At 38.5% G+C, this 12657-nt stretch overlaps 1 protein-coding gene across 1 annotated transcript in view; it reads right to left on the minus strand.

The window, feature by feature from the left end:
- Positions 1–60: 60 nt before the first annotated feature.
- BRCA2 (BRCA2 DNA repair associated) overlaps positions 61–12657 on the minus strand; it is a 46405-nt gene continuing 33808 nt past the window's right edge. The window contains exons 21-27 of the mRNA XM_031465855.2: positions 12519–12640; positions 10080–10278; positions 9686–9849; positions 9458–9596; positions 3864–4108; positions 2181–2327; positions 61–1282 (exon numbers count right to left, since the gene is read on the minus strand). Coding sequence (XP_031321715.2) covers positions 644–1282; positions 2181–2327; positions 3864–4108; positions 9458–9596; positions 9686–9849; positions 10080–10278; positions 12519–12640 — 1655 coding nt within the window. The 3' untranslated portion in view covers positions 61–643. The remainder of the gene's footprint in view (positions 1283–2180; positions 2328–3863; positions 4109–9457; positions 9597–9685; positions 9850–10079; positions 10279–12518; positions 12641–12657) is intronic.

A 12657-nucleotide genomic window follows, 5' to 3' on the forward strand; every position in this document is an offset into this window, starting at 1 on the left:
GAAATCTGTTTCTGATTTGAAGTATTTGAACTTTTAATTGAAATAATTTAATTTCACAGATAACACTGGAATCATAAAAAGTAAGTGCATTGAGGGTTCTATTTTTCTTGTCATGCTGACTGAAGGATGAAGAATTGGTCAGAAGGAAACACTACTGTAGTCTCTTACTGATCCTGACTTTTTTGATCAGCATAAAACTGTAGTAGAACCAACACATGCATTAAGGAAAATTGATTCCTATTGGGTTCCCCCCTTAAAAAAAAAAAACCTAAAATAGGAACTAAATTAAAAAGAATTATGTGAGTCAAAATAACTGTATTGAGAAACCTAGTTTCATTTAATTATAAGGATACAATCTAAAAGAGACAGGTATGTTTCCTATGTTTGTAAAATAATACTTAGAGTGATCTGAAGATTTAAAGATTTTTTCTTGATTAGTTAATAAATATACAGTCACCGTTTTAAGATATATAACTGAAGTAAGAGTACACCAATACAGAAGCAGGCAAAGAGCATTGCTGAGATATACAAGCACTGAGGTAAAATTTGAATTATTTGCTTTCTTTTATCATTATGCAGATACTGGTGTACAGTTTGAAACTGGATATGCTTTACAGACTGGAAAGGTTGTTAATAACTATTGTCATTTTGGTTTCTGTTGCCTTTGCAGCCTCTTGGAGATATTTTTTATTGTACTTGTGTCCTGCACATTAGTCTCATGTTCTTCAGTCCTGGCTTGGGAATTCTCTCGTTCTTTGATCCCAGGTGTAGTGTAATGCCTTTTCAGTGTGAGATAATCCTCTGCACTAGTGGGAGCAGTCCTAGTGGATTCATTGATAGACATACGTTGATCTTCTCCTGCTGAACCGGACAAAAGGGCTTGGGTATTTATCAGTGCAAGTTCTTCATCAGCTATTGAATCATCTTCCAAAAGAGAAATGTCATTAAATTTTTTAAGTAGAGTCATCTGAGGTGAATTCAATTCTTTTTTCTTTATAGGTCTTTCATATCTGGTGCCACAACTCCGTGGTGGCTGAAATGCCTTTTGTGCAGCTGGAGAAACAAATGTACAAATGGGACTAACAGGTGGAGGTACAGGCAGTCTACTTAAGAAATCCAAGGCTCTTCTCTTTTTGCAGCTTTTTGGGTCATCAGTCTCTTTCTCCCCTTTGCAACAAGACTTTGAAGTCATTTGGGCTGATACAGGTGTGGAGATAGATTTCCCTTTTGGCTTACTAAGTGATAAAGGACTCTGATATTTCATTTCACTGGGAGAAGACATCTGATAAAAAACAAATTAAAAAATAGCCTATATAATTATGTACTAATATATAAAAATCAAAGTAGCTTTTCATTAAAAAATATTTAAACACACAAATACCACACAATCTCACTCCCCTAGTGGCTATGATTTCAAGAGACATTCATATTCTTCCTCTTATTCCAGAAGGTAATAATTTTGCAAAAGAGGATATAAAAATGACATGAAAAGAAAGAAAGACGAACTCTAATCGCAGTAAGACAGAAAGGGAGGTAGGGGATATAACTTACGCTTTAATCTTTTCCTTTTTGTTACTAACAGGCTAAACAAAGCTAAGCATTGTAAAACCATTTTAAGAACACTGACCGCCTGGGTTCTAATCCTACTTTTCTAGTTTTGGGATTGTAGGCAATTGCTTAATCCCTGTATGTCATAGTTTCCTCATCTGTAAAATGGAGATAATTTTTATTTCATAGGGGTGTCGTGAAGATTAAATGAGTTAATATACATACTCTTAGCAAGTATTAGCTACTTAGGAATTAGCCCTTAGCCAATATTAGACTTTAGCTTGATTTGCTTTTATTGTGATTTAAAGAATTAAATCAAACTGAGCTTAGAAACAACCCTAAGTGTACAGAACAGTCCTCTTAGCAAAAAGACACAGGCAAAAAAAAGTCTTTCAATCACAAATGAAAGCTCCTGTTAATAAAATTTTCCCCCCAAAGAGTGTTACATTCTGGCTTCAATAAACAGGTTATAATTTCCAGATAACTTACACCTATAGGAGCCACTTAACAATTAACCACATTTTCTAATTAAGTTTAATCAACATTTCATTATGTTTACTATGTATACACTAGAATATATTGTTGCCTGTGTTATAATATTTATAAAATTCTTTAAATTTGCATTAACTTACCAGAAACTTACTTCCTGTAGCAAGGACTGTTTGGGCAGTGTGTGATTCTGAAGTATAGTCTTCAGTCGGAGTGGACCACTTGGGATTATTTGCATTAAGTATATGAATAAGTTTGTTTTCTGCATCATTGCAAAATATATCAATATTCTAAGAAAATAAATTGGAAAAGCTGTTTTGTAAAATGCAAACCCCCACATTCATGTTTTCAGAAAGTGTTTTTAAAACCAGAAAAAACTCGGACCAGAAGAAAAGAATGAGACACCACAAATTTGACAGCAACTGTCACACAATATACCAGTGCAAAAATGCAAAACCTAACCTGGTGTCATCAGCAGGCTATCATATGATCCTGGATTTGGAGCTGGTAGGTTTGGGGCTCGAATTTCAGCTTTATTTACTACCTACCAGCTGTAAATCACCTGACATGTCACGGAGTACTCCTTTGGTTAGTAATAAGGTCAGAGAACTGCCTCATGTCTGTTCCAAGGATTAAGTGAAGTAATGTGTAGGTTATATCACATGAAACTGTTGTTTCAGAAGTCACAAATGGTCAAATACAAGCAATTCAGTTACGGTTTAACCTAATTTACTAGAGTATTTTGTTAGTAAACTTTAAAATGATATGTAAAGGACAGTCATCTCTGAACTGCCCTTGAATGGTCTGAGAAAATCTAGGGTAATAAATAGTACTAGGTATTCTGCATGGGAGCCAAATTATGAATGTAACCCTCAGTTTAGAAACCAGATAAACCAGGGTGTTAGTCATGATATGAAGCAAGTCTTTAGGTAAAATATCACACAAATTTCCTTTATATAGTTGGCTACTCTAATGCTTTTAAAATATAATTTTAATTTATATGAATTTTAAATAATATTTCAAATATTAAACTATGGAACTAAGAGGCTTATCTTTTGTAGATTTTATTGGGAGGCAGCACTGCATAGTAGCTCATAGTTTGGGCATAGTTTGCATTCAGATTGCTTACATATGAATCCTGGTTCTACCAACTTGGCTCTGTGATTTAACTTTTCTGCTTCTCATCAATCAAATGCAAAAACAGTTCTTTACTTCAGCAGGGTTGATGGGGGAATTAAATGAGACAGGCTGAGAACAAAGCCAGACATACAATAAGCACTCAATAAACTTTGTTCTCCTATTTGGTATTATTTCAAATCTAGGACAGGTATAAACTGTATAAAATACTAGATATGGAGTTTAAAATGTAAATTTACAGTCTACATATTATTAACTAACTACACTGCCAAGTGCTCTGAACCACAGATAACTCGTATTATTCTTGTCACCAATTTCCAGTTTGCCTGAACAGTCTAAGGCTCTGAACATCCTTCTCACACTTTTCCCTAATTCAGTTCCTTTTCTTTTTTTTTTTTTTTAAATGGAGGTACTGGGGATTGAACCTAGGACCTCACGCATGCTAAGCATACGCTCTGCCACTGAGCTACATCCCCACCCCGGGCAGTTCCTTTTTAGATCTTTCTTTTCTTCCTGATACTGTCAGCCACCATCTCATAAGGTTCACAACCAATTAACATATGGTGAAATCTCACCCTCCATTTATAACTCAACTATCCAATTTTCATAAAAACTGCTACTTCCTTGACATCTGACTGTCAAAATAGGACAATACCAACATGCATGGTAATGCTCAAAGCTAATTTTACCTCAATAGTATTTTTCATTTTGTGGAATGTCTCTTGAAAATGGCCTTCCTTTGGACTGGCAGAAAACATGGAAAAATCTCCAGCAAATAAAGTAGGAATTCCTGATTTGTACTCTGGTCGCCACTGGAGGTTGCTTGCAGCAATTAACATGTGAGGTTTAATAATGTCTTCATTAAGATCTATCCAAAACTTTATTGCCAATAAATTATGGCATTCATCTGATAAATAGACCAAAGGAGCAAGACCTACAATTGGAAAAAAAAATCAAAAAACAGAAAACAAACAAACAAAAAAACTTCATTTATAAATGTGTTAGATAAATTAAAAAATACAAAGAACCTCTAAATATGGCCATTTATTTTGGTATGCTGATGGTAAAAACAAATCAAAATAACTAAATTTAGAGAAAGCTCAGCATTTCCAAAATGACCTGTTGCTTCTGATGCTAAAATTTCCATGCAGTATGACAACACATTCTGTTGCAGAGGCCATGGGGAAGCAGGCAACATGTAAGCTGAACAGCAAACAGGAAAAATTCATCAAGATGGGAAGGAAATGTACATTCTAAGCAAAGTGAATGCAATTTTAAAGGTAGGAACTGTTAAATACTTTAGTGTGTCAAGTATGTGAAATGGTACAGTTTTGCTGAGGTATGTGGGGTGGTGGTTTAAGGCAGGAGGCCGAAAGGTTTTCAGGCATATGAAGGAGCTCAGGTTTCATTTTCTAAGGAGCAGGGAGAGCCACCAAAGGTTTTAAGCTGAGACACATCCCGATTAGATTTGGGTGTCGGGGAACGAGTACTTCGGGCTTCAGGTGGCAGTGTGGTGCTCTCTAGTAGAACTTTCTTTCTCTAACACTTGACATCAAACTAAATAAAAGAAAGAAGTGTTCACCAAAAACATGCAAATAAGGAACATCCTGATACAAAATTTAAAAACTGATGATGAAGGAAAGAAACAGAAGGTTGTGGCTAGAACCAAGCACAGGAGGCTCCGCTTCTCGTCCCTTCCCCACACTGGTGAGATGACACACATCCTGAGAATTCTATTACCCTTAAATCTGAAGAAAAGCAGATAGAATGAGTATCCTTACGTGTCCCCCTTCCGATTAGAAGTAATGAAAATGGCCACAGTGGAAAGCACGCGATGAGGACTGACTGACAGAATAACAGCCGTGTGGGTTGAACTGTGTCCCGTTAAAGATGCTGAAGTCCTAACCCCCAGTACCTGTGAACGTGACCTTGTTTGCAAATACAGTGTTTGCTGACAAAATCAGGTTAAGATGCGGTTATTATGGTGCATCCTAATCCAGTGTCCCTATGAAAAGAGGATATTTGGACACAGACACGCACAGAGGGGGAATGCCCTGTGAAGATGAAGGCAGAGACTGGGGTGATGCGTCTACAGGCCAAAGATGGCCAGCAAACCACCAGAAGCTGGGAGCGAGGTGTTGGACAGATTCCTTCTCAGCCCTCAGAAGGAACCAACCCTGCCAGTGTCTTGGTTGTAGATGTCTAGCCTTCAGAACTATGGGATGATACATTTATGCTGTTTAAGCCGCCCAGTTTGTGGTACTTAATTACAGCCTCATAGCACATGAATACATGGGGTTACTCACTCAACTAGGGACAGTGATCCAGAACAGAGATTCGATCTTCTTCAGATATGGAATATACAGTGGATGGAAACTAAGAGGGGAAAAACCGGTCTTGAATACAGTAGAAAAAGAAAAAAAACGACTCGAGAACTGCATGGGGTGCTGGCAGGCCTCTTTACCCCACATACCTCACCTCATCACCACAACTGCCTTGGGACCATGAGGTCAGTCTCCGCAGGGAGCCTGGACTCAGTCTCCAGAGAGCTTCACACACTGCCTTTTTGCACACCGTCTCCAACCTCCCCCTGACTTCTGGGAGCCTCTTATTGGACCCTCTGGAACTCAGTAAAATCTCCACTAGCCTCAGCCTTTACTGGAAGTGAAACCTGGCTCTCCCTGGATGACACAGCTGCCTCTGCAGAGCCCTTGTCTCCTGGATGTCAGAGGGTAGTGTCTCCTCGCCTCTCCCACTGCTCCCCCTCCCTAAAACACCCAGCTGTGAACCGTGTCATTCACTCCTCCTCGTTTAGGCATCTGTGGGCCTCCAGTCACTCATTCCCTTCCCCTCCTTTAAGACTGTAACTTACAGCTCACGGTCATTCTGTCATCTCTGCTGCTGTATTTCTTGCTCATTTCAGATAATCGCTCCAGTACCCTGGGCTTCCAGGTTCCTTGTTTTCTTCTCCTTGAATGATCCTGTTCTCATTTCTGCCAGCTGCTCATTCCATTGCACATACCCAAGACTATTTCCCATAAACTAACTTCATCCCCTCCAGAATCTCAGTTTCAAATAAATCATTCTTAACCACCACCTGTGATCTTTCCAGCTCACTCCCCCAAGAACCCCACCTCAACCAATCCTTCAAGCCCCCTGGGACATACCACTCATTTCCCTAATGGGACACATTCCCCTAAGGTCCTCTCTCTCCTCTGTATTGTGCTTAAACTTCAGGGTTGGTTATTAAAAGTCCCTCCTTTGCATATATCCCCAAATTCTTTGCCCTTCTTGATTTGTGTTATTCACTGGGCTAAACTACAAGTCTGGTTAAGTCTCACTTCCCACCCACTTCACGGACCTTTATAGCTAAACGTGGTTGGAAAAATATCACACAACCACGATGACTAGTTTTATTTTATACGCATGAACATTAGCCTCCAGTGGGCCCTGGCAGTCACAGTGTATTTACAGAGTCCATTCACTCGGCCACTTTCTTGAATAACTTCATGCCTTTCCTCTCTTCTCAAACCTTCAATACGTTTTCCTCAATTCTGACTCAGTTGACGATTGTGTTCCCTATTTTACTGAGGAAACAGAAGCAATCAGAAGAGATCTGCTGCCAGTTTCCACTTACACATCACCTCTTCCACTCACACCCGTACCTGTATACACTACTCCTTCCTCTTTAGCGGTGGACAGACCAGCTCTGCTACCAGCTAACGTCACTCTCACCACACACCCACTAGATGTCACTCCTTCCTTCAGAACTTCCTAAGACTTCCCATCACACTCAGAGAAAAAGTTAATCTATACAAGACCACCCTGTCCTCTGGTCCTTGACAGCCTCTTCCCAGCTGTTACTCCTCACTCTCTGGCCTCTGTCAATACATAAGGCACCAGGGAGGATCCTGCTGTAACAGTCCTCTGTAACTGCTGTTCCTTCTGCCTGGAATGTTCCTTCCCCAGATGTGCTCCCCCTCCCTCTAGTCCTTCAAATCTCGTTGGCTCTTCCCCTTTGCAGCGAGGTCTTCCCTCACTTCCCTGTCTAAAGCTACATTCCTCTCCCTCTCCCCCTGATGCTGTCACTCCCTACTTAATTTCCTGAGCCACAGTAAGAAAGCTACATGCTACTTATTTATTTTGTGTGTGTTCTCTCTCCCCAACTACAACGTAAGCTCCACGAGGGCTGGGATTTTTGTCTATTTTGTTCGTTGCTATGCGCCCAGCATTTAAAACAGTCCTGGCACATAACCATCAATAAATGTGAATTGAACAACTGAATACAAGTTACCTTGCCTCTCCAACAATAATGCAGCGTGTGGAGAGAGTCACCCAAACACGAGCAAGAGGAAGTAAAATGCCACGAAAACCATGTAGCATATTAACATAACAGTCAAAGAAAACCCCACAAAGCACTAAAACAGAACTAAACAAAACACAGAAACACATTAAACAAAAGGAGAAAAGAGCCCGGTAACAGACAAAGAGCACAGCTCATAAGTAAACAAAACTGGAAGAAGAGAAGAAAACTTCTGAAGTCTTCAAGAGATTCATGTAACTGAACTTAATAAGAACATATATTCAATAAAATAAAAGCTTGAATGTGAATATGGAATGAAAAATAGCCTGGTAAGACAAAAAGGAGATTACAGGACCAAAGAAATAAATTGCGGACATAATGGGACAAACACATGCATTACAAATAACAAGAAATAAAACATAGATTGCAGAAAATAAAATTACGACATAAAGGCTGTATATAATCACGGTGAACGAAGATGGAAAAGACAAAGAAACAGAAGCAATCAGAGAAGAGATAAAAATAAAAATAAAAACAATCCAACATAAGACTAACTGCTGCTCTTGAAGTAGAAATCCCAAAGAATGAAAAAGCAGATTTATTCAAAGATACTACAGAATTCCCTTGAAATAAAGAAAGCATTGAACCTGCAGATTAAAAAGGCATCAGTGTTCCAGGAGAACTGTATACAGAATGCTTATACTAAAACATAGCTTAAACTTTCGGACTTTGAGACATATTCTTCACACTTCTAGACATAAAAAGAAAATCACCTAAATGGGGGAAAATTAGGCAAGTCCCAGACTGTTCAATATCAAAAGAGCAATTTCTACAAAGTTCTGAAGGAAGAAAAGCAAGATCGCACATTACTGTACCTGCCAAGATAAGAGTCTCAGAATTAGGCTTTAGGTACATATTTCAGACATATGAGGAACTCATGGAATACGGCATACTTGAAGGCTTCTTGAAAAAAGGACTGACAATAAGCCTTAGCCAAAGAACTGAGGAAGGTAAAAACCATGACAGAACAGTTGATAATCAAACAAGGAATCTACCAATTTGGGACCCTACCCTGAACCACGCACTGTTTTAAGAGCTGAGGATACAGCGGTAATCAAATCTCTGCCCTTAAAGAGCCAACATTCTAGAAGGAGACACACGTGGTGGGTGCTATGGAGAAAAATAAAGCAGAGTAAAGAGGAGAAAAGGTGCTGGGCTGGGGAGCAGAGGGAGTACAGCTCTCTTACAAAGGGTGCTCAGCGAAAGGCCTCTTATAAGGTTGCATTTGCCCAGAGACCTGAAGGAGCCAAGGGGGCCAGCCACGTGGCTGTCTGCAGGGAGGGGCTTCTGGGCAGGGAGCAGTGAGTAGAAAGGCTCTGTAATGAAACTGGCTCAGAACAGCAAGGAAGGTGTCAACGCAGCTGAAGAGAATGGAGCACAGAGCACTGAGGTGCCTGGCGTGAAATAATACAGTAAATGGAAGGCTTCTAGTTGAGACCTAAGCTGACCCTGACACTTGCATAGTACTTATGTAGACAGAGAGTGTGGCTTTGAAGATAAAATCTATAGAATGCTGTGGAAAGAGGAATGAGCAATGTCATACTGAAGGAATAAAATACAGATGAATTTGGCTAAGATGCTGGAAAGTAGTAAAAACTGAAGCAGGAGGTGGAGGCCTGATTGCTCAGTTAACTGCAGAGGGAAGTTATAAGGATCCGTCTAGGAATCACTAATATGCTGCAAGACACTTTCTAGCAATTTCTTTAAAATTAAGTAGCACAGATGGGATGTAAGTTGTTTCCTTGTAATAATGTAGAATTGCTTTTCATTAAGAATCGGGGTTAAAACAAGCCTACGTTCAAATCACTAGTTACCAAACTTGCTGATTAGTAGTCCAATTAATCATGAAGACAAGTTTTAAAATACAATGTTTTAAAAAGCATCCATAAAAAGCTACCATTAAATATACTGTATTATTACCTATTTTTTTCACAACCGAAACTACAAATCCTATCAGGTCCACCTCAGAGCAAGGCGGCTGGAAGTCTGGATCCAATAATTTGTTGAAGCGAAGGGGCTCCCTTGGCTGATAAACTTGAAATAGAATTTCTTCTGAAGCCTACAAGAAAAAAAAAATATGAATATATGTGAATTCTATAAACTAACATACATCTATCAAAATTGAAAAATATAATAAAAAGTTTATACCGGTAGTTGTTGGTACTGAGTTTTTTTGGTTGCTGTTAACTGTATGTTAGCTCTTTCAGATTTACTTTTAGATTTTGATGCTGCAAGATGATAGATTCTGTATCTCTTTCCCTCTGTTAAGAGGGAATATAAATCAGATGATGGACGCCAGATACTCAATATAACTATTTAAAGAGGAAGAAGACACAATGGGAGAAATGATAATCATTAAGAGTCTTGTTTAAAAATACATACTGAGGACAATAAAGATCTAAGGATTATCATGTTGTGGGCACTGGAAACCCAGTTTTGCTTCTCTGATATACACTCACTTTACATTTTTGCTAGCATTTGAAATAATTTTATCTGATTTTTTAACTTAAAAAATTTATAAAAACAAAATTTACATACTGACCTGAATCTTTTTCCTTTTTCTTATAGCTTATGATACGCAACTTCCACACAGTTGTAACATCCCTTGGTAAAATCTGTTCCCCTTGTCCAGCAGATGCCATAGCCTTCCTGAATTCCAACTGGATCTGGGCTTGCTTCTTATCATTCAACATCTGTCTGTGATTATTCAAGGCTCTTAACTGCTCTTCACTAAAATAACCCTGTAGCCATTTAATAAATTAAGGCAGATGATTTTGGAATACAAAGCAAACAAAACAGAAACAAAACAACTCATCTATTGTAATGAAACTCTTTAAATGGGGATAAAATACAACAGAATCAAGTTCACTTTAAGGATGTGATAATATAAAAATTGAGATTAAAGGTCTCAGCTTATCATATAACGAATATTTTCAAGTGCCTTAAACAGTTTACTAATATTTGTGACAAATTTACCTAGGGCCCAAACAACCTGTATTTATAAACATACTCTAATAATCATAATCATCAACACTGACATTATAAATGGCAAACATCTGAACACAGGGGCAGGGCCAGGTCTAGATATATTTGAGAAATATATCTATGTGGGAAGGAGGTAATGTATTGATTAAATCATTCAATCCTTACAATAATCCCATGAGGTACTATTATTGTTTTCTTGTGGTAGATGATGAAACTGAGGTAAAGACAGAATAAATAACCTGCAGAGGCATACAGACAGGGGTTGACTCAAGAGCCCTCCTCCTTCTTAGCTCCTGTAGTATAATCGCCTTAACTCTCTGGAACAGGAGATAGAATTTAAAACAGACATGTACTACAAGCACTTATCTCTGCCTCTGCACTTCTCTCCCCATCATTTCAGCAAACTGCTGTTTAAACCTCCTGGGAATCTCACCCAGTGTTAACAAAAAACAAATAAATGAGTAAACCAAAACCAGAATAAACAGGAAGCAGAATCTCAACACACAACCTACTAGACTGCTGCTGGCTTCCCCATTCTAACACCCGAGTCCGTGTTAGGAGGCAAGACTATGAAATCCCTGTGCTCTACACAGGTCTTCCTAGATATGCAGTGTTTAGTTTAAACATGAAGTTTTAAAAAGATATGTGGTTTCAGAAGTCCCACAACATTAAGTATTGCCACTGAAAACAAGTCCTTTTAACAGGGTATTTTAGAAACTGATGGTTCCCTCTAGGAATTATAATAACTAAGTGAAATTTCATAGAATCATATAAACTTAGAACCTGAAAGCCCCTCTCAGGCTTTCCCTTGACGGACGGTGGAAAGGAGGTCTGAGAGACAAACCACTTGTCCAGCTACACAGGGGCAGGGCCAGGTCTAGAACTTAGTCCTCCAACTCTCATTCTGCCCCCTTACTTTTTCCTTATCAGTAAATTCTATCAATGGAAACCAGAATAATATTTTGTTAAAATTTGTGGATGAAATTAGAACTATCTTCATATATGCCACAAGCTTCAACAAAGGTAAAGAGAGAGGGGCAACTGATTTTTCAGGTGAGCATAATAAAGCCTTACAGACATGGAGCAACTATACTCACAGGCTTGAAAAGCGGATTGACTTCTCACAGGGAGACTGAGTTGTAACATTTGGGAATCTAAGGGAATTCTATTCAGAACAGCGCGCCTCACTCTCCTAGTGGAGTATTATTTATTTTAAGCTCCTACTATTTAAGAAAGTAAAGGCTATATACAAGATTTATTGTCACCAAATAAATGAGATTAATCAATAAATAAACAAGTTTTCCTAGAATTTCCCCTCTCCTCCCTATTTACCAAACTAATCCTAGAATTTGCATTAATTATCTAATTAGACCCAGGTGTCTAAAAATTAGGCAGTAGCTCACCTTAATGTACAAAATGATGTTCTAATAATAGTGACTAACATTTATATAGAACTTTGTAACAGTATACTTTACATACATTATCTGATTTGCCTAAAACAACATATTTTGTGCCCATTTGATAGCTATTTTATGTCCAACTTGCTTAGCTAATAAATGGTAGAACCATGATTTTAAGGCCTATGCTATTTGTAACAGTTTAGTGCTTCTGAAACTTTCTCACCTAAGTACCCTTAAGGTAGAGGATTAGGAAATAAACTCTAGGTCTAAAGATCTGAGAAAGAGCTGAGAACATGGAAACTGAGACATTGCTTTGAAGATACTTATTTTATCTTAAAAATAAACAAGTTTTGCCTGTATTTTAGAGCATATTTGATATATAAAATTATTTAACCTTCTCATCCTCTATTTGGTACAGAATTGGAAATGTACCACACTGGTTTGGTACATCACTGAGGACCCTGGAAAAGTACACGCCCCCTTTGAGAAACACAGCATTTCAACATGCTGTTTCCCGTAATGGCCAGAAGACTGACTACAGCCCCCCACCTTCAAGGATGAGGATTAAGGCTCACTGCAGGCCCGCTTACTCTTACCTCCAGGTAACTTGGGTCTGCTGCATTCTTCACGGCTTCATAAAGTTCTGCACCATCTTGCAGAGCATGGACTTGCTGTCTTGTCAGTGCACGTGAAGGTATACATCGTTCTGTTACATTGTCTAGGGGGAGAAAACAC

The sequence above is a fragment of the Camelus dromedarius genome, chromosome 13, assembly GCF_036321535.1.
Source record: "Camelus dromedarius isolate mCamDro1 chromosome 13, mCamDro1.pat, whole genome shotgun sequence".
Lineage (NCBI taxonomy): Eukaryota > Metazoa > Chordata > Mammalia > Artiodactyla > Camelidae > Camelus > Camelus dromedarius.